Source organism: Actinia tenebrosa, unplaced genomic scaffold (assembly GCF_029948245.1).
Source record: "Actinia tenebrosa isolate PJP-AT-01 unplaced genomic scaffold, QUT_ActTen_1.0 PGA_scaffold14__42_contigs__length_11649687, whole genome shotgun sequence".
Classification (NCBI taxonomy): Eukaryota; Metazoa; Cnidaria; class Anthozoa; order Actiniaria; family Actiniidae; genus Actinia; species Actinia tenebrosa.
In genome coordinates, this window is record NW_028292574.1 from 8,967,814 (window position 1) to 8,990,543 (window position 22,730).

The 22,730-nt window shown below is 37.5% G+C and overlaps 2 protein-coding genes and 1 long non-coding RNA gene across 3 annotated transcripts in view; 1 reads left to right on the plus strand and 2 right to left on the minus strand.

Annotated features, from left to right (window-relative positions):
- The window catches only part of LOC116303017 (exosome complex component 10), a 31,576-nt gene extending 10,581 nt beyond the window's left edge, over nucleotides 1-20,995 (plus strand). Inside the window, exons 15-25 of the mRNA XM_089029520.1 lie at nucleotides 2,413-2,530; nucleotides 4,039-4,156; nucleotides 4,901-5,004; nucleotides 7,189-7,263; nucleotides 7,839-7,913; nucleotides 9,347-9,410; nucleotides 10,086-10,144; nucleotides 12,915-13,125; nucleotides 19,568-19,629; nucleotides 20,130-20,200; nucleotides 20,657-20,995. Coding sequence (XP_088885646.1) covers nucleotides 2,413-2,530; nucleotides 4,039-4,156; nucleotides 4,901-5,004; nucleotides 7,189-7,263; nucleotides 7,839-7,913; nucleotides 9,347-9,410; nucleotides 10,086-10,144; nucleotides 12,915-13,125; nucleotides 19,568-19,629; nucleotides 20,130-20,200; nucleotides 20,657-20,693 — 994 coding nt within the window. The 3' untranslated portion in view covers nucleotides 20,694-20,995. The remainder of the gene's footprint in view (nucleotides 1-2,412; nucleotides 2,531-4,038; nucleotides 4,157-4,900; nucleotides 5,005-7,188; nucleotides 7,264-7,838; nucleotides 7,914-9,346; nucleotides 9,411-10,085; nucleotides 10,145-12,914; nucleotides 13,126-19,567; nucleotides 19,630-20,129; nucleotides 20,201-20,656) is intronic.
- LOC148911435 (uncharacterized) lies at nucleotides 3,991-21,188 on the minus strand. The gene is made up of 3 exons (XR_016119715.1): nucleotides 21,102-21,188; nucleotides 4,240-4,346; nucleotides 3,991-4,120 (listed from the first exon to the last, which is right to left on the minus strand). It is a non-coding gene; the product is annotated as an uncharacterized LOC148911435 (long non-coding RNA).
- On the minus strand, nucleotides 13,444-15,531 carry LOC148911436 (uncharacterized). The gene has a single exon (XM_089029521.1). It carries the CDS (start codon nucleotides 15,350-15,352, stop codon nucleotides 14,366-14,368), a length of 987 nt encoding a protein of 328 aa, XP_088885647.1. The 5' UTR covers nucleotides 15,353-15,531; the 3' UTR covers nucleotides 13,444-14,365.
- Nucleotides 21,189-22,730: the final 1,542 nt, after the last annotated feature.

Consider the following 22,730-nt stretch of genomic DNA (forward strand, 5'->3'; position numbering starts at 1 on the left):
ATGAGCGTTCCTGCGTGTTATTGTTAGGGTCCCGAGGGATTTCCGGTGCCTTTTTAAGAGTGGGGTTGAGCGTGAAGGGGACGCGAATAGACCCGTTTCGAATTCCAAATTACCGCTGTGTTTCTTGATTACAGACTCATTTGCACAGGGTTAGCCTCGAGTTTATGCAGAATATTCACGTGTTCCAGTCAAGGTCCGTCGAGTTTCAAAGTGTTTGTATTGTTGAAGTTGTGCATTCTTTCCTTTACTGTTGGTATTTGTGAATATTTAAACACTGATACGAGGCTAACCCTGTGCAAATGAGTCTGTAATCAAGGAACACAGCGGTAATTTGGAATTCGAAACTGGACTATTCCTGGAGTCGAGCTTGAAAGTAGTTTGAAAAGGTAGACAACCCTTGAAAGACGACAGGGCTATTCCTAAAAGTAAGGAATAAATAAAGTTATTACTTTCCCGCCCAGTAGCTAAGTTGTGAGATCCCTAAGACTAAAAGTCAAATCACAGATAAATGAATGCACTGTCTGTTAACATGTATGCTAACGACACACTTGTGTAAAAGGGTAATTGGTTTGAACCCAGGTGTTGAAGTTCAAAATACTCATTCAAAAGACTCATTTACGACCTCAAACAAAAGACTGCGACTTGTGATAACACCCACACATCTTTACATAACAATACCGAATAATTACCGTTTACATTACAACCGAACCAGAGGTATAAATACCATCGACTGTCTCTCGTTTTCTCACTGGACTCTGAAGATGACTTCCGCTCACGTTTTCGAAACGTCAGTCGCCACCAAAAACAGTCTTTCTCAAGACTACACTCACCCTGACGATCACTTTTCACAACAAACACTTGTGTAAGGAAATGGTCCCAAATGGACACCCAGGTTTGTCCGTCCATAAAACTTGCAAATTTTAGTGATGACCCTCCCCTCCCCCAATAGAAAAACGTTATCAAATTTTAAAATCTCACATTATGACGGAGGTCATACATAATCTAAGTAAGTTTCAAATACGAGTTGCTGTATTCTATTGGGGTTTCAAAATCCGAGTGGAATTTCAAAACCCCAATAGAATACAGTGACGAGTATTTGACGCAACATCTTATACTCTTTTTGTTATGTTTGTTTTTATTTCAAAGTTCTAGTACTTTGAAAGTCCGAGTAGTAGGACTTTGAAATGGGTGAGGTCGTATTTGATAGGGGTTTCAAACTACTGCACGTGGTACAAATAAGAAACCCTGGTTGGTCGATGAGCTCATGAATAATTAATGAGTATAAGATTTATTATGTATGACCTTCTTCAAAATTTTAGTGATGACCCTCCCCTCCCCCAATAGAAAAACGTTATCAAATTTTAAAATCTCACATAATGAAGGAGGTCATACATAATCTAATTATGTATCAAATTGAGCTGTTCTTCGCAGTATATGAAGCAACTTATGGATGGAACGGAAAGATATATATGCGTATGAGAATATATATATGAAATATATATTTTTATCATATAATTATCCATAAAAAACCTATATTTCTCCTTTTCGAAAAACTGATATTTTCACATGCGAAAATAACATGTTATTTTCACATGTGAAAATATCGTTACCATGTGTATTTAAGCTATTACACCTTTTGCCGTTCATTAACAGAAAATGTACATTCATTTGTGCCAATAGTTGTATCAATAACGTGTAATGTACTTTCATCAACACCACAAGTAACATCATTAGCGCGGATCAACTTTCAATAACGACAATTGAATATGCGTGTACATTCATAGGCATCAATGGACAATCAATAGCGCGTTTGTACATTCATATGCGCGGAATGTATTTTCCTGTGCGCGAAATTCAACTTCAATAACACCAAATGACAAACAATTGCATTTATGGACAATCATTTACCCAAAAGTGAAAATTCATTAGTGCTATTAGCATAATCATTGACAATCTATAACGCGCTTGGACAATCATGAGGGTCAACGTTATATTCTATAGCGTGGTTCGACAAACATTTGCATGATTCGAATGAACAATAAAAGAAATAAAACAAAAATTAGTTAGTTATAATAATAAAAAGCTTATTAAGTTGATTTTATGGATAATTATATAATAAACAGAATATTACATGGGCGCTTGGAGATACGAAATTTATCTTCTCGTGTTGAAAATTTTCTACACTCGTTCGCTGCGCTCACTTGTGAGAGATCTTTTCAACACTCGAAGATAAACTTGGTATCTCCTAGCGCCCATGTAATATCCTTTATGTACTGCGGTTGTAATGTATCAAATTAAGCTGATCTTCGCAGTATATAACAAGCAACTTATGCAGCTACAAATTGAAAGACTCAGAAAAAAGAGTCTTGAACTTAATCTAATTATGTTTTTTTCGGTATATTTTTAATGCAGGGAACCAACGGGTGTATTGGCATGCTGCAATCCTGTCCCCACCCTGTTAAAGCAATATGCGAATGAAGTTCATCAGATCATTCAAGACGCCAAAGAACGTTCAGTAACTGTTACCGAAGTAAGCCACTCTTAAAATGGAAAACATTATTCATATCAAAGATTATACTTATTAAAGGCACAGAACCACGGTGCAACATTGCGCACAACATTGCAGGCGATGTTGCTGAAGTAGGATACAGAGTTCGTGCTACTCCTTAAACTCCTTGAAAACTCCTTGAATTTAATTCACGTTTTCAAGGGCACTTGAGAAGCTCTTGAATTTTATGATATTAGCGAAACTCCTTGAATTTTTGCTTTGATCATTACTTGCATAGTTCTGCAATAGATCTAGTCAGAAAGATTGGAAAATCTGAAAGTCGGCCATATGCAACCACCGTGTAAAACTTGGCATAGTTAGCTGAACATACTGCTTGAAAATTCATTTTTGGGTCTTGCATACTCCTCGAATAGTCCTTGAATTTTAAGTGGTTACCTCAGCACGAACCCTGAGGATAGTTTTCTACTTCATCAACGTTTCGTGCAACAAATTGCGTCGTGTGTCATGGCTCGCAACATCATTGGCATGCAAAATTCGCGCAATGTTGCATCGTGTGTCCGTAGCTTAATTGTCTCACGATTCTGGCAGTTGGGAGGACCACAATATTTCGACTGCTACTGCTAGTCTTCATCAGGCGATGGTGTAGACTGGAAGGTGGTCTTCTTATATACCGTGAGTCTGTCTCCCTTGACGATCACGCTTGGGCTATGATTAGCTGTGGTGGTCGGTATCCATAGGGCACTCTTTTTGATGATGGTGGTTGCGGATGGATGTAGCTTGGATTACTTGCCAATTTTGTAAAGGATTCCTTTTTTCTTTCTTTCATTTATCCATTTCATCCATCTATCTCATTCCATCATATCCATCCATCTCTTTCCATCTGTCCCATACCATCCATCCATCTGTCCATCCCATCTGTTTATCATATTCAATCCATCCATCAATATTGCATTCTAATCCCATCTATCTATCCATTCATCCAATCCATTTATTCCATCCATTCATCCCATACATCCATCCATCCATCCCATCCGTTCATTTCATCCATTCATCCCATCCGTTCATTCCATCCATTCATACCATCCGTTCATTCCATCCATCCATCAATCCAACTCATCCATCCATCAATCGCATTCTAATCTCATCTATGTATCCATTCATCAAATCCATTTATTCCATCCATTCATCCCATCCATTCAGTTACATCCATCCATCAATCCAACTCATCACACATATCCTATTTCATTCATCCATACCTCCCACCCATCCCTCTATCCATCCATCCTTGCTTCTTTCTCTTCCTTTTTTCATTTCTTCTTCCATCCCCTTCTCTTTCTCCCACTCTTCCACACACCTTTCATCATTCTCTCCTATTGATAATGGCAACAGTCTTATCCCGACAAAGGGCTAACGCCCGAATCGTCAGTTCAGTTGCACACCTTTCCGCTAGTTCTTTATCCTATTTTCCTTTTCTTTTTCTTGTTTATTATCATTTTATTCATTTCTTATTCATTTATTTTCTTTCCCAGGAGAACATCTCTTCAACAGAAGCCACACCCATGGAAACAAGCTCTAGGTCTCCCGTGGTAGCAAGACTAGACGTGAAAGAAACTAGAAGCAAAAGTATAGAAAGGGCGAGTCAATATGGTAGGACTCCTTTCTCAAATGCATTAATAATTCATGAGGTCAATGACCAATGGCGACTTTGCATTGTAGTCACGTGCACGCACCTTGATACTTGATCAAAAACGGCCTAACGGACTCTGCTTTCATCTGTTTCTCGGTGTTTGGATGCCCTGATCAAACACTCGCACTCGCTTTTGGTCTATCACTTCAACTGTAAAACACAATCGACACTTTTACCTTGGGTGTAATGTTCTCTCATTTAAGACCACGTGTCATTGCGAATAAGATTCATCCATATACATGGAATGACACATGGTCAGAAAGGGGAATGCATTAGGTTTAGATTTCAAGCTGTGTCATTCCCCTTTTTTGGTTGTATCCACATTCATGTGTCTTCTCATGGGCAACCGTTAAACAAAGTAATGATACTCTATGGAATGTTACGTGGTATGAAATGGAAAAACATAACGCCCAAGGTAGAGGTTTACAATAGATCAAATTCACTTGGTGGTAATGTTTTACCTGTTTTAGACCACGTGTCATTCTCTTGAGAATAAGATTCTTTGTTTGAGTGGTATCCATATTCATGAGTCTACTCATGGGCAACCGTTAAACAAAGTAATGATACTCTAGGGAATGACACGTGGTTTCAAATGGGTAAACATTTCGCCAGACCAAAGAGGCCAAAGGTTATGGACACTGAAAATAGAGCTCTATTTTCACAACTAATAGGCAGCGACTATTAGAATTATTTTTGTGTTTCAGCGAGCCAAGTGTCAACAACTCCAAGACCTGTGAAGGCTTACATACCCACTGGACCACAAGTCAAAACCATGAAACCGTCAATTAGTATTTTCGACTATCCACAGGTACTTATACCTTGTTTATGATGGTTTTATTGATCAGCACCATCCTAGTTCGTAACTAAAAGTGTGAACCATTTTTCGCTTGTCACGCACAAAGTTTTCAGTACGGGGCTACGTGCTGAAACAAATAGGCCCTTTGCAGCTCAGTAATCACGTGCTGATTAATTCACTGAGAGCAAATGAATGAACATCTTGATTCCCATGGGTGAAATATACTGGTGAGCAAACGAAATTTCTGCAACCTTTATCGAGAGATCGTAATAAAACTGCATTTCGTGACACACTGGTTACACATCGTTTTATTCAGTTCTTTACAAGTAGCTCAGTTTATTCAGTTCTTTACAAGTAGCTAAAAAGAATCACCAATTTAAAATAAAATTTAAAAAATTGCTCACCAGTACAGACACGTGACCGTTAACTGCAAAGGACCTATTTATCAGCCATTCCGAGGTTGAGGGAAACACTGGGTCGAATTGGCATGCAAGACTTATGAGGGACATATTTCCAGGATGGCGGCTAAATCCACAATTTAGCGAGAGAAGAGCGGATTTTGAAAAAACCCACTAAACGGCCTCAAATCGCGCCGAAACTTCGCCAGAAGACTGCACAAAGTAAAAGCAACAACTGCAGCAAGTTTTGAGGCAAATTGTTGAGTGAAACATTTTATTTTCATGTCCTTAATCATAAATCCCACACATTCCCTTATAAACCATACACAGGAACCTTGTTTGGGCTGCCTGTCCTAATTCATCCCCTAAAACAGCCCCAAAATGCACTGCAATGCCAACTCGACCCAGTTTTTCTCCTCAATCTCGGAATGACTAATATTGGACCTCTGCACTTATTTTATTTACTTCTACATTTGAGAATGTCAGGTTTCCGTCTTCTATTTAAACCAAGAGAATATGAACTAAGAGAAGGAATCCCCCCTATATAGCCTTGTAACCATCATGTGCACAGGTTGATGCTATTTTTAGCTTGGAGATATTTTGAGCGAAGAGACTGATTGGTTGATTTCTTGAGGGTAGGCGGCTTCCAGTCTTGCATTAATAAAAAGAAGCCTGTGTTTTTGTCGTGGACGTAGCAAAATATGGCGCTTTTCGTGTCCTAAAACGAGGCATTAAAGGGCAGCATGATTATCGCGCGGGCATGGTAACGAGTTAAAAATAGCATCAAAGTGTATACAAGATGGGGTACGGGGATTCTTTCTCTTAGTTAATTTTCTCTTGTTTAAACTCTTTGAAAAGATACTAGACTTTTGAAAAATCCGCCTTTCTCTGTGTAAAGTGAAATACAGGAAAACGATGAAAAAGTGGTCATGTTTTCAGTTTGCGAGAAGAAACGTTAATCCAAAACTCTCTACTTTTCCAAAAAAGCTGGTCCCTAACAAGAGCGATGTATTAAAGTGCAATTAGTATAGGAAATCGCACGATCTCGAGTACAATTTGGAAATTAATAGACACGAGTAATGTTTTGAAAGTTCTTGTAATTACACGAGCCTTTAGGCGAGTGCAATTAAAGAACTTTCAAAACATTACTCGTGTCTATTAATTTCCAAATTGTACGAGAAGTTCGTGCGATTTTTTGTTTATAGTTCACTCAACAAAATTTCAGTAAAAAATGCGAAGCGACGCCGTTCATCTTTGTCTATTTGGCGGCCGATTTTCAGTCCATCGCGCAACTGAAATGCATAAAAAAGATTAGTTCTTACGGCTTTAAAATTTTATTTATACGTTTTTTAAATACAAAATGATAGAAAATAATTGTTTTGACATTGTTTTGGCCGTGTTGCCATAGCGACTTAATTCGGTACCCCTACGGAGTACAATTAACGCTATAATTGTACTCCTCTCGACCAATCAGAGTCGAGTAATTTTGTTGAGTGCACTATAATGATATTAAAAATGATTTGGAGAAAAAAAGTATTGTAACTATCAGGGGAGGGGTGGGTTATGCCAAAAAGCGACATGAGAATTTGTTAAAGAAAATCTGTTGGCCCTAAACACTTTTTGAATTTAAAAAATCATCTTTTCACGGTGTATAATTATCCCTTTTTATCATTACTGTTTCATTAGAAACACCGACGCAGCTCACACTAGTTTTTAGCTAGGTATCTTTACTTTTTGAATAAATGTGATCCAAGAATTCTGTTCTGAAGTATCAACTGAGCTGATATTTATTTTCCAGAAAGCTGGACCTCATAACGAAGGACTCGAGAAGGCTAAGGAGATTATGGCTGGATTCGTCAACCCATTCAAAGTGGTATGTTTGACTGTTTTACCACCCACACATGTAAATTTCCTCGCTTTCTGATTGGTCGACTGCCGTGGTAAATAAGAAAACATATATAGAGGATGTAATGTCAACTGCTGATGAAGCGTCCCTCAAAACAGCCCACAATGCAACGCATTTCTAGAACTCTTGAAAGGCTAATGGATATTCAATGTTGAGCATTTCAACAGGCCTCTAAGAATAAAGGGTGTGTGTGTGTGTGGGGCGTGTGTGTGTGGGGCGAGTGTGTGTGGAGCGTGTGTGTGTGGGGAGGGGGGGGGGGGGTATTTGCCGGTCAGTCCAACCACCCCCAACTATGAAAGTAAAATAGTTTTGGCCTTGCCTCTCAAGGCCGGTTTAGACGGTACGATTTTCGCCTACAACTATCGTATACAACACGCTCGCGTCTGTCGTAGGCGAGTTGTAGGCTTGATTTACACACTACGACTCGAGTTGTAGGATGGCGCGAGCGTGTTGTATACGATAGTTGTAGGCGAAAATCGTACCGTTCTAAACCGGCCTCAAGACAATAATATATTTATCCTGTATTGGATTGTTTCTACAAGGTTTTACCAGATCTTGAGGCAGCTGACGTCGGTAATAAGAACAGGACTGAACAATCGAAAGCTAGTATTGATAAGGTTGGTCTATAGAACTTGTCTGCCAAATATTGATAAAGCTTTGAAGTTGTGACGTATTTCCAGGTCCAATAGACATCCTCGGCTATGATGCGCTCGAGCGTAATGTTATCCCATTTCAGACCACGTGTCATTCCCTTGAGAATAATATTCTTTGTTTGAGTTGTAACCATATTCATGTGTCTTCTCATGTGCAACCGAGCGCAAACCTTAAACAAAGAAATAATACTCTAGGGAATGACACGTGGCCTGAAATGGGACTACATTACGTCAGAGCCGAGGAGGTCTATTTCTCACAAGAACCGCTATAATAAAACGAAAAATGTTCTCAATGATTTTTAAAAATTCCTCCTGAAACAATTAGAATTTTGGACAACGATTCCTGTCTTGAAGAAAAAGTAAGAAAAAACTTTTTACAGTAGAACTGCTTTTCGTTTTGGACTTGAAGTCCTTTTTTTTCCCACCATACGAGTGATGTCATTGTATTGAATTGCCCTATTTCACTATGACGTCACATCAAAACAATCTATTGTTTAAACGCAAAGGAACATGGTCGTCGGACGGGCTCAATTCAACGCATGTTCTAAAACCCGTATCAATCCACGAAGAGAAGTAGAATAGTCAGCAAACGCTCAGAATATTTTTTAGTACATATTAGCACATGTTATATCTGAAAACCAGGCCATTTTAGATTAACCTGTTTCGCTAGGAGCAAATTTTGTTGAATTTTCTATTGGATTTGGCGATTCTATCCCCCACATAAACAAGCAGTGACGTCATAGTGAAATAGGGCAATTGAATTTGTCTTCATTTACTCATGAGAATATTAATTTACATATACATTTTCCAGAATAGATAATCTATTTATAATCTTAATCTTAAATATAGAAGCTAGTATTTACGTTTGAGCCTAAGGGCTAAGTTAACTAAACGTTTTCTAGTTAACCCCCAGCCTGTTTATATTGCTATCGAAAACGGGTTGATAATATTATTACCCTTCTGACAATATTCACAGTATTGATTCTACATGGGGTAAGATGTGGAATAACCCGAAAATATTTCATAGTTTGAGTGCGGCTTCTTGAAGCTATAAAGGTTTTTCCAAGCCATATGCTAATGCTGTGACGTATGAGAAGTAATCATTTAATATACAAAACATTACTGGCACACATAAATAAAATTTGGAATACGTCATTGTTTTTCCCATTGCTCTTATCGAAATTATTGCAAGTAGTTTTCACATAGAAGCCGGTGTTTCGAATTACGAGGAACAACAAATCACTATAAATGCCTCCTCATACATCACAACATTAGCATATGGCATGGAAAAACCTTTATAACTTCAAGAAGCCGCACTCAAACTATGAAATATTTTCGGGTCATTCCACATCTTACCCCATGTAGAATCAACACTGAGTATGTACTTGTTTTATTAGATAAATGAAAATTGGAAGAAAGTTTCTTCTGGCGTTTTAGAGGAGACATCGAGTTCTACACAAGGTATGCTTCTTGACTTGTGATTTTACTTTTCTCATTTAACAATAATAAATAATATAAATATCTTAACAATTTATTATAAAATAATTGGGATACTACGCGCGCTATGATTGGTCGAAAACCATGTTTGATGAGAGTATCAAAACACGCTATCGTCATTTTTAATCTATCGCGCGCGCTCATTGGTCAGTTTGAATAAGACTGCACGTAGGGAGAATTTACTTAGACTTTGCTTTTTTTCGATCTTTTCGCGCGTTTGTTATTTTATAAAACAAATCAAAAATAGTTTTCTGTGTTTGATACTCTGATCAAAACACTTGGGATGTTGGGAGAACACTCGAGAAGCTGGAAACCACTCCGCTACGCGTCGTGGTTTCCTACGCTCCTCTCGTGTTCTCCCAACATCCCGCGTGTTTTGATCAGAGTATCACACACGGAAAACTGTTTTTGATCTGTTAATTCATCCATCCATCCTTCTTTTCCTCGCTCCTTTCCATCCATCCACTTTTTTTTCAAAAAGAGAGTCAAAAAAAAAAAAAAAAAAAAAAAAAAAAAAAAAAAAAAAAAGAAAGAAAAAAGGAAGAAAAAAAAATGTAGAACCGAACGACATTTAATGCAATACATCCAAAGCTTACTGCATATAATATAATCCAATATATATTTTTTTGTCTTCATCAGGGACAAAAATTGTGAACAACGACAGTGACCACGAAGACTCCACCCCTCTCAGGCAAAAGGTAAGGCATGCATTTCCCTAGATTTGCTTCGTTGTTGTATTCCTCAAGGGTATAGCCTGGGTCAGTGTGTGTAGAATATTTATGCAGTCCAATAAAGATCTGTCGAGTTTCAAAGTTTGCGCGGTATTGTTGAAGTTGTGCATTCTTTACTTTGTCGTTGGTATTTGTGAATATTTAGACACAGAATTGAAGGCAACCCTGAGTCCACACTGTTACGTAATCAAAGCTTCTTCCGTTTTCGTTTCACCAAAAACGCATCGAAAGCTTCGCGCCACACTAGCGCTTTCAAAACGTTTTCGCTCGCACACGCTAAAACGATCAAAAACGAAGAGATTATCGGAAATTATACAATACAATCTGCGCATGCGAAAACAGACGTGCCCGGGTAAATGACATCATCGTTTTCAAAAGTGTACTTTACGTGTCGTCCCACATGTAAAGGAGTGAGCATGGGTACTTAGTCATCAGTGACACAAAGGAAAAATCAGGTCTGCTGCTCATAGCAAGGGGTTAATCATCTACGGTCTAGGGGCCGACTAACCTCTCCCTTAGTCTTCGGCCGAGCTTCCTGATCAGTCTGTAATTCCTCCCGGGATAGCGGTGTTGGTGTCGAAATCGCCAGCGTAGCCGTAAGTCCATACGAAGGTTCAGCATTCGATGTCTGGAAGTATGGTCCTGGTTAATCAACTACGGTGGCCCACAAGTCTCACGGCAAAACAAAAACTCACGGCAAAACAAACTAAACTCACGGCAAAACAAACTAAACTCACGGCAAAAGGCAATAAATTCACGGCAAAATAAACTTAACTCACGGCAAAATAAACTTAACTCACGGCAGAATAAAGAAAGCCACGGCAAAATAAACTAAACTCACGGCAGAATAAAGAAAGCCACGGAAGAATCAGAGGAGGGTGATCAAGTCGCGTGAAGCATTGTGGGGTAAAAGTTTCATTATGCTTCATTTGCATTTGACCGTCGTTGTGTGAACATCTCCTGGCGAGAAAGTATTATGAATGCCAAATCTGTCTCACCGGTTTGGTGTGGATTTTCTTGCAGTTGGTGATTTCCTATAATTACACTGTGTGTACTTTCAATTTCTACATACTTGTACGGTGAAGTCTCTGCCATTTATGGCCACGTTGGGGGCCACGTTAGCTTCACTGGCAACCCTCGCGAACGAAGGATTGTTTTGTTTCCTGACTGCCAAAACATCTGAGAACTAAATGACGAAAGGTGGCCTTTGACCATAAGGGCTGTTACTTGCCTTAAAATGTTGCTAAGTGGTGGATATTTCATTTGATAACATTATTCAAACGCGATTGATTGAGCTAGAACATCGAGCATCCAAAAACCGATCGGCTTGGAATCACATACCCGGCGACTAAGATGACAAACCTTGAACCGATTTTTCTCTTCAAAAATATCTCCTAAAACCATTCATTTTTTTAAATAAAATTATTAAAATTATTTCTTGTCAAGCTTAGGTTCTTATCATTGAAACTTTTTGTTTTGGAATAATTATAAAGCGTTCTTATTGTTTCAGGGTCAATATTGAAGTCTAAAGTCTTTTAAAGGTTATGATAAATTGATAAACTTTGCATTGTAAATTTAATTGTATTTAACCAGACGCCATTCGTATTTACAACATCAAAACCGCTGACAAATTGCTCGCGGTAAAAAAAATCAACAGGGAACCCAATACGTCGTTGCCCTTCATTGTATTCTGCCGTGGCTTTCTTTGTTCTGCCGTCCCTTTCTTTATTCTGCCGTAAGTTTAGTATATTTTGCCGTGGCTTTCTTTATTCTGCCGTGAGTTTAGTTTATTTTGCCGTGAATTTATTGCCTTTTGCCGTGAGTTTAGTTTGTTTTGCCGTGAGACTTGTGGGCCACCGTAAATCAACAATATAAACTAAAGGGAAAAAATCACCAAAACGATCTTCCTTGTAGATAAATTTGAACAAATAAATCCATTTAGAAAAGGGATTCCTTAGGCCATGTCAACACTAAATCGTTTTTGAAACGTTCCTTTTTCGTCTCACCGAAAACGAATCAGTAGCTTCGCGTTTTTCGACCAATCGGAAATGATAGAGTATCATCATCCGCGCATGTGCACAACAGATGTCAGCGTTTACGAAACCCTTTCGATTGTAACGACACTAGAGAGAAACGTTTGCTCATGCGTGCATTCCATCACGTTTTCTAAGAATTTAGAAGAGTTTGATGGCAGCCAAAATTTCAAAAAATTATTTCAGGAAAAAATAATTTATCTAACCCACTTTAGACATGTATAAATCGAGTTTAAAAACATGTCAAACAACAAAAGGTTTTGTTTTGCAAAAAAAAAAAAAAAAAAAATCAATAAGATAAAATCAAGTAAAATTTGTACAACTCGTAGAAACGATCTAAAATTTCCTACAATATGTTGCATCATAGTTCCATAAAACATCAAACAATCACGTTTATACAACCAATTTGAATAGCTTGAATAGCTTTATGGACTGACTGGCGCCGGGCTGACTAGCCTCTCATACATGTGAAAATGCTCATGTGTTTTCATGTGAGCATGAGGCTAGTCAGTCGCTAGTGAGTGCAGAACAATAGTTATTCTAATTGGCCGCTATATTTTGTCGTATAAAATTCATTATTAACTTTAAGTTGTTATTTTCTTGGTGTTTGATATCACGTGGAAACGAAGAATCTGACATCCAATATGGCCGACGATGATCACGTGATTTATCAGTTGATATCACTTTTTTGTCCCATATCCTAGATTGAGGGAAAAAAGAAGAGAAAAAGAAAGAAGAAAAATGAAACGCAAGAAGGGGACATCCCATCAACTCCGATAGAAAAAAAGATTAAATCTGAAGACGTTGATGAAGAAGATGATGACGATCGTAATCCTTCGTATGAAGCAATCACTAAAGTTGGCAAAGAGTTCGTTCCATTTGATTACAACCCTACAGAATACAGTAAACTAGAAGGTACGGATCACTTTTTTTTTGCCCTTGGTGTACGTATTACTGTGCCCCACGTATTATTTCTTAGAATAGAAGAGAACGAACGAACGAACGAACGAACGAACGAACGAACGAACGAACGAACGAACGAACGAACGAACGAACGAACGAACGAACAAACAAACAAACAAACAGACAAACAAACAAAACGGGAAAGAAAGAAGGACAGAAACAAAGGAAGGAGGTAAGGAAAGGGAAAAAACACGAGCGAACAAAGTAAAAGACAGCAGGACAAAAGAAAGAAAAATCAATAATGAAAACAGCATCGACAAGCTCTTGATATTGTGCCAGTATTTTATGTAGCCATTTTATTCAATAAGCGAATATCAACGTCATTGAACCACCTGGAGAAAAATCATTAGTATATACATAATTTTAGACTTGAATATAGAGTTTTGTGCGCTGTGATTGGTCGAGCGACCAGTGATTATGAGACGATAATCACTGCTCGAGCGGTGATTATAAGGCTTCCCAAAGTTTACCACATCGGAACTAATACTAAGAGGTTTTTTTTTAAATCCTGGATTTCGTTTTTTTAATGTAATATATACAATATGAGTGGCCGTGTTGTGTACGATATATAGACTCGAGGTGTAGCCATTAGTTTTTATATCGTATACAGCACAAATATTGTGTATTGCTTTACAAACGTCAAGCTTAGTTCCTTTGTGGCGCACAGAAATCTGGGCTAATCTAAGTCAAGGCATGACTAACTCACAGATTGAACCCTGAAACAACCTCTGGGCTGATCTAAGTCAGGGCACGGCTAACTCACAGATCGAACCCTGAAACAACCTCTGGGCTGATCAAAGTCAAGGCATGTCTAACTCACAGATCGAACCCTGAAACAACCTCTTGGCTGATCTAATAAAAGTCATGATTAACTCACAGATCAAATCTTGAAACAACCTCTGGGCTGATCTAAGTCAGGGCACGGCTAATTCACAGATCGAACCCTGAAACAACCTCTGGGCTGATCTAAGTCAGGGCATGGCTAACTCACAGACGGAATTCATAGCATGCGGACGAAGAAAAACCAGAGAACCCTGAGAAAATTCCTCGAATCAAGGGAAAGGCCTAAAATTTAAATTAACATGTGATGATCAATCAATCCTACCACTCATCATCCTTGATTTCCATAATAATTCCCACATTGAGTTTATCCTTCAAGAATTGGACCTGCAATCGTAGTTTTAGTAGTGTACTATGTTCTTTGCGACTCCATCGGACGAACCTCACGACGACAGGAAAAAGTGTTAAACCATATCTGTACTCTCTTGTCGAATGCAATATAAACGATAGGAAGAAATGTTGAACTTGTATGCGATATGGACTGTGTCCAGTATCTAGCACAAGTACTAGCAATATTCGTATGAACTGATTCAGCAATAACGGCCAGCCCATAGGGAGCCCACAACATAATAAATGTCAACGAAATCGCAAAACAAGTTTTTGTGAACCGAATTTCAATTCTAGCTTTTCTTAGCCCAAACATGTCTTTAATCTTCTGTTCGTGCTGTCTTATCATTCTACTAGCGAAAATAAGTTTAGTACAGACTATCGTACAGCACGTAGTGATCCAAATTGTTGCCAAAGTCACTGTAATCGAATCATTGATCGTTCGAGTTTTTTCGCTTGGATTGTTCAACAACGTTTCACAAAATGGCTCGCAATACTTCCCAAAGGGTCCAAATTTAAGAAACGCTGATAGGGATAGCGAAGCGATCCATCCACAAACGGTAAGTACTATGCACAATTGCCTCGTGATTTGAGTTTGACCTGGAAGTTTTGTAATCGCGTCGAATCTTTCTATTGCTATCACAGCCAAAGTAAACAGCGTGGAAAAATTACTTGTAAAATGAAATACGAAATGCAGCTCTTGGAAGCTTTCGATGGAAGATTCACATTTGAATAAGCGGTCAATTTTTGAAATGAGGACAGACTCCAGAGGAAGGTTGATTAACAAAGAGAAAAAGTTCGAAGCCACAAGATTCAATATCAAGACGCCGTCCCTCGTTTTTCGATTTTGTTGTTGCTGAATAATCGCTACCGCTAGGAAACTGTTGGCAATTATGCCAACAATACACGTTAAACCAAGAAACGACAAGTGTAGCTCTCGTCCTCTACAAGTTGGAGTTGAATTAAGGCAAAGAAAGAATACCTGTTGTCCTAAAGCTGTGAAATTCGCCATCAAATGTTCAATTCTTTCAAGTTTCCTTCAATAAGATCAAGACTTGTGTAGTGTTGGAGTGCAAAAAAAGCAGAATTCACAACTTTAACTTTGATAGCCCAGCCAAACGAATTAGGATTTACCCGTATATTTCCTTGTTTTAAAATCCTGCAGAACCTGCTGTCATACTACCACCTTTCGAAAAGATGACAGCAAAATGACAAGGCTCTGAAGCCGCGAATCAGTATTTATGTGCTCTGGAAACGATTAACAATTTAAAACCTGGCGTTAATAAATAATAAAGTGAACGTATAGATAAGCCCCTGGTTAAATATTATATCCATCTACAAAGATGATAAATATTTTGGGGTTCAAATACTTCACTACACGGTAATTTACGGAAATATATTTCTATTTTTGCAAGTTTTCAGGGTATTTTACCTCTCTTGTGTAAACAACTTTGTGATTAAGATTGCCAGATGCGAAAACATTTTTTCTTATTATATACAAAATAAACAGCAATAAAAAAGCTCCCATCAAGTTCGAAAAATAATATTTTGCTTGCATTTAGAACAACTTCCGAACTTCATTTTCGTTTGTAATTTCACTCAGTTTGTTTTCAAATTTTGAAATTTCCCTTGTTAGTGCCCTATACAAATTTCTATTTTTAAAAATTCATGTGTTTGCGAAATAATAATAATAATAATAACAACTTTATTAGACAGGGTAACACCGTTACCATAAATGATAATTTTAAGGTGGCCCTCGATAAAATATATACAAAATAGAATAATAATAATAAACAATAGTAAAATATATATACATATCAAATCCCCTCCCCGCCAAACCATCAATGCCCCCTCCAACCCCCCATCCACCCCCTACCCTCCCCCACGCGACGACCCTCCCGCAACCGGGTGTATATGAGACTATATAATAAGCAAAAAATAAATCATCCTAAATATGTAAATTGAAAGTTCTAAAAACAAAAAATCACTTCCATTAAAATTGGTAAACCTGTGAAGTTTGACACAAGTAAGTTCAATTATTTACCATAATATGTTAATATGCATTGGAAATCGCACGATCTCGAGTACCGACAACTCTGAATTTATAGTTTCGAGTGATGTTTTGAAAGTTTTCCAAATTGGACGAGCCTTTAGGCGACTATCAATGAAAGTGGATATCATAAATAATTGTCACTATGACCCACAATGCCTTTTGGTCTTGGAATGCGCTATTCAGTATGCAGTATTCAGTACTCAACCTTTTTTGAAATAGCTGTATACTAAAACGCCCCGTTTAAATTGGCGATTTTTTCGGCGATTTTTGCTGCGATTTTTGTGGCAATTTTCGGAAATATAAAATCTTTTGTCTCATCCTCCAAAAGAGACATTCGTGTACGAAAATCTTGGTTTACAAGTAAATTCTTTACCATTATTTATTATGGACAGAATCGCCAAAAAAAATAGCAGCAAAATTCGCCTCAAAAATCGCCAGTGTAAACGGGGCTAAACAGTTATTTTGATCAATGTATTGGACTTTACTGTGCGACTAACAAACCAAGGTCACCACGGTCACGATAGAATCTGTACAAATTTTCATATATTCATGTTTTTAAAGCATATATTCTAGATTACACGTGTGTGTTTATGATCAAGAATGAACAAGAAACAGTTTAAACTCCAGAATTCGTCACCATCCTGTTATATTTAGCGTCAAACATTTAATTTGTGGATTTGGTTTAACATTTGTTTGCGTGGCCTCGTAAAAAATTATTTCTGATTTATTCCTTTTTTCTTTCTTTTTTTTTTTTCCCCTCTAATTTATTCGTATTTGTTATTTCTATATGACAACATTCGTCTAATGAGGTGTATTCAACGAAGGCGAATGATCATAGCAATCAATCCTTTTCTTCTTAAGTGGTGCTTACCATGTTTTTCTTCAAGATATCCCACCTCAAGCAGCCCTCAAAAAGCCCTCGGAAAGAGCTTAATGAGAGTTTAATGAATTATCATTATTTGGTATGCGTGGAAGGATGATTATTATTCTAGACATCATAGTGAGATTCTAAGAGTATGCTTTCTTTAGGAATTAATTACGATTTGGAGTGATTGATTTTCAAAAATAAATCATTCAAAACATTTTCTCTTTAGGAAAATTAATAGCGCAGCGCACTGATCCTAAAAATAGCTTAAAGATTCGGACAAACATTGCATTCTGTTTAACCGCTACGAGGATCATACGAACCGATTTTATTATTTTTACTTAAAGTTACAATAATAACCCATGTAAACTAAGATCAACTGCGATCGGCTGTGAAAATTATATGCTGAAAGTAAACTTGTAAGTTTGTTTGTCCGAATTTCGCCTTTGTCTTCGTTTTTATGACATCACGGTTGCGCTGCGCTATTAGAAAGCAGCTTTTAAAATAAGAAGAAAACAATCTAAAGTTAACACAGTTCAGCTCGATTAATTCGGCTTTTTTTCGTTTTTAAAATCTTATTTTATTATTTTATTTCGTTTTGGATTTTTTTGTTTCGTTTCATAATAATTTTATTTCAAATCTTTCTTAGTTGGTTTTTCTGTTTACCTTGCTCTTTTTTTTTTTTTCATTTCATTTAATATTTTGTTTCATTTATTTTATTATAATTTATAAGTAGTGTTTAAAAAACGAGTAGGAGTGTTTTATCAGGTATAAAACACGACCTACGAGTTTTTTGAACTGCTTAAAACACTCATGAACAATTTATAAGATTTTGGTTGAACTGGAGCCACCATACACGTCACGAACATGGATTTTTATTCTTCGATAGAGATTTGACGTCACGGGCATGCGCAACCAGATTCAATAGAAGCTCCCACACGTTGGATATTGCGTGCCAAGGCAAAGACAGGCACGTTAGTCAAAGATTTTTTGGGGTTGGCTATGGCCTTGATGAGGCTCTAAGTCTTCATCTAAACTTGGATGCATACTTCATCCCTGATGAAGTCATCCTCATAGTATTCGAGTGGTCTTTATATAAAGATCACGTGTCTTTATATAAAGACACATGTGCCTTTATATAAAATCACTTGAATACTAACGAAGAGGACTTTATCGGGTATAAAGGTTCATGCACGTGACGTATATGGTGGCTCCAATTGAACCATAAACTTATGAATTATTAATGAGTGTTTTAAAGATATTATATTATATTTTCAATCTTATTTTATTTGTTTATTTTATTATATTTTTATTATATTTTATTTATTATATTGTATATTTTAATTTTATTTTATTTCATTTCATAATATTTTTATCTTAAATCATTCCTAGTTTAATTTTTCCGTTTTTCCAGTTGTAAAGAAAGCAATCTAATAAAACAGTTAAAAATAAAGTAGGTTTTTTAACAGCAAGCAGGAAGTAGTAAATACAAACGAGGTAGCCTTAGGGCTTGTTGACAAAGGCTACTATTAATAGACGGCACATCCGGTAACATCTCCGTTTTAATGGCTTGTAGGATCTTATCATGTTTTCTGGTTTCATCTCGAAAGAAAGTCAGATAGAATACTTTGATGACTTATTTTGAAATGATTTGACTTAACAATCGCGAGTTGCCTCTCAGTCAATCGCTTGTTTTACCCCCACCCCCCCCCCCCCCAGTCAACTCCAAAAAGTCACATGATCGATAGTAAGCAATTATCGATGGAAGTGTCTATATACTCCTAGCCATTTCAAAAAACGTCGGATAGAGATCTGAGATTAATAGATTAATAGCATTATATCTAGCTCTTTTTAGTTTCTATTTTCTATTGTGTATTGTGTATATGTTTAACAGGGCTCCTTTAATCATAATAATAATAATAATATATGGCTTATATAGCGCTTACACAAGTCTGTTCTAAGCGCTTAGTAACATAACGTTAAAGGAATAAATAAATAAGATCAATAATATGATTATAAAGAAAAAGCTAACTTAAATAAATGAGTCTTGAGTTTAGATTTAAATAAAGATAAACTGGAAATATCTCTAATTGAAGAAGGTAGAGGGTTCCATAGGAGCGGAGTAGCAGATAGCAGAGGCATTTTGCCACTGACTGGACTACCCTGTTGTTATTTTATTTAAGTTGAAATAAAGGTGTCAATCTATCTATATATCTAGAGAGTATGCGCGCTAGGAACGGAGTTAAGAAATTCCTGCGGAGGAGGTTACGCTGGATGATAAGTTAAAACATTTTATATAATCTTTGCAGGTAACCAAGAGCAATCGAAGGAAGACGTCTTCAACCCTTACGACCAGTCAAAGAGACAGAAGGTATTCCTTATTTTACGACTAAAATGATCAAACTGGAACGAAAAAGATACCAAGACCAAATCTTTTGTTCAAGTCATCCAACATGGCTGCTATGACGTCACATGCACAAGGACAAAAGACATGGCCACCATGTTGGTTGACATAAAAGAAACTAAGACCAAATCTTTTGTTCAAGTCGTCCGACATGGCGGCTATGACGTCACAAAAGGACAAACGACATGGCCACCATGTTGGTCGCCCGTATTAAGGCTCAGTTAGGGCCCTGACAAATGGCCCAACATGTGACTCAACATTTTTTCAACATTGATTGACAGGATACTGACACGTTCTGTCGTGAAAAAACATTAAAAATCACATCCCAACATTGTTGACAGACCATGGCAAACGGTCCTTACACATGGCCCAGCAAATGTTGGCTGAATATTGGGTCGTTTAATGTGGACCTTGGAAAGCAACTATGACCGTGTTGACGACCGCGTTTTTATTTATTTTTTACCCAGAAGGTGAATGGCCCTCGGTCTAAAGTCCACATGAAAGCAGGACAACGAAGCATGACGTATTCTAAAAACAGGTGATACTGTATGCTTCTCTGCAGTGTATTTATTGCTTTTGATGAACAACATGCAACATACAGCATGCCACATGCAACATCCAGCATGCCACATGCAACATGCAACATCCAGCATGCCACATGCAACATGCAACATGCAACATCCAGCATGCAACATGCAACATCCAGCATGCCACATGCAGCATTCAACAAAACCTTTTTTGAAATAACTGTAAGTCGAGCTTCGAAATTTCGAAATACAGTCAATTCTCGCTACAGCGGACACCCTCGGGACCGTCACTTCGTGTCCGTAATAGTGAGCATCCGCGATAGCGGGAATTAATTGCGGTCATTTCTTTGTCAGTATTTTTGTCGGGGATTTTTCTCCTGTCCGCAATAACAAGGTGTGCGTAATATCGGCGTGTCCACAAGGCGAGAGTTGACTGTAAACGGACAATTTTTGTTTTGCTTTTTCAGGGAAATACAAAAGAAGCAACAATGGCCAAGAAGATGAACGATGTTTTAAAGGAACTATTAGAAAAGCTCGCGTTCTTAACAAATGGAATGTTACCACGTACTAACAGAAGCAGCCATGTTGGATAACCGAGTGGAATCGCAACTGATCGCACAACTCTAATTTTAAATTGATTCTTTTATCATTTCAATACATTTACTTTTTGAATAATACCTAATAATTCCAACTACGGAACTCCCTTAACGGGAGCAAATGCAGGGGCTGTCCTGTGGTGTACCGGGCACCCCCTCTAATGTGATTACTCTTAGCTTTTTTGAAGCAAAAGAAACATTCACGATGCATGACATCTCTATTTATTATATAGACATGAGTGTTTTACTGGGAAATACGCCACTCGTATTTTTTGTACAAACTACATCCAGGACCTGAATAACATATTTTCCATACCTTCACTAGTGAGGATATCGATGACGTCACTTGCGATGTTCTCCGGGACCTGTTTGATTAACTTGCTTAGTTTTGCTTTGTGGATTTGTCTATATGATAAAAAGGACATTACACGCTGGCTTGAAGATATGAAGTTTGTCTTCTCGTGTTGAAAAATATTTCGAAGATAAACTTCATATCTTCGCGCCACCGTGTATATAATATCCTCTATATACATTTCTTCATTTGGGACACCCCACACCACCCCTCCCCTAACAAATTCCTCATGCATCCACCCCTCCTCAGTATGAACCTTGGATGGCGATGCTAACAGGAAAATACAAAAGAAATCACACTTTTTCTCGCTAAAAACTGTAGCATTTCTTTTGTGTTTTCATGTCAACCTCGAATCCGAGATAATGTTGATAAGGTGGATAAGGTACATTCTGTTAACCAAATAGTCCCCTTCACAATAGGCCCTTTGCAGCTCAGTAATCACGTGCTTTTACATTCACTGAGAGCAAATGAATGAACATCTTGATTCCCATGGGTGAAATATACTGGTGAGCAAACAAACTTTCTACAACCTGTTTCGAGAGATCGTAATAAAACTGCATTTCGTAACACACTGGTTACACATCGTTTCATTCATTTCTTTGAAAGTAGCTAAAAAGAATCACCAATTTAATATGAAAACATGAATTTTGCCCTCCGGTACATACACTTGACCGTTTAGCTGCAAAGGGACTATTCCCAGCGCCATCTTGAAAGGTAGCCGTGTCTTTGCATCGAAGCAAGACGAACGGTGAGCTTGCAATGATAGAAACGTGAATAATTGTCCAAGGTGTTAAAAAAAGTCTCTATCATTGCAAGCTCACCGTTCGTCTCGCTTCGATGCAAAGGCACGGATACTTTTCAAGATGGCGCAGGGAATTGTAAAAAGGTATATTTGCTTTTTTTTTTTTTTTTTTTGGTTGACAAAGACAAAGTCCCAAACGTCTTAGGCTGTGCTTTGCTGGTCTTTCTGTTTCAGTTTTTTAAATAAGCTTTCTTCAATGTATTATTTCTTAACCAGATTTCAAATTATAAACTTGAATTCTTAATTCTATACGTTATCCAATGTAAAGAGATTAACTAGAATTCTGTAAGAATTTTGTGGCGATTTTTGCTGCGATTTTTTTGCGATTTTCTCCATAATAAATAATGGTAAAGAATTTACTTGTAAAGTTTTTTTCAGGATACCAAGATTTTCCTAGACGAATGTCTCTTTTGAGGGATGAGACAAAAGATTTCACATTTCCGAAAATTGCCGCAAAAATCGCCAGTGTAAACGCTGCTTTAAGCGATTTCAGTTAGACGATTTACCAACAGTTTTTGCTGGGATACCTGTGGTATACCAGCTATAAAATGCCTTTGTTTTTCGTATTTTTTTTGTATTTTTTTTTTTCTCCGCGACAAAATGGCAAAGTTGCGCAATAGTACCCATACTTGGATTTAAATGACGTACAATATTACCCAAAAGAACTTTGCGGGTTTCTGCTATGGGTTTACCGTCTATGTGCTGACTAAATAGCATCTGCCTTGCTGTTAATCAATGTCAATATTGCGAAGTGATTAGGAGGGGGCGGAGCTAGATTATCACGTGACACA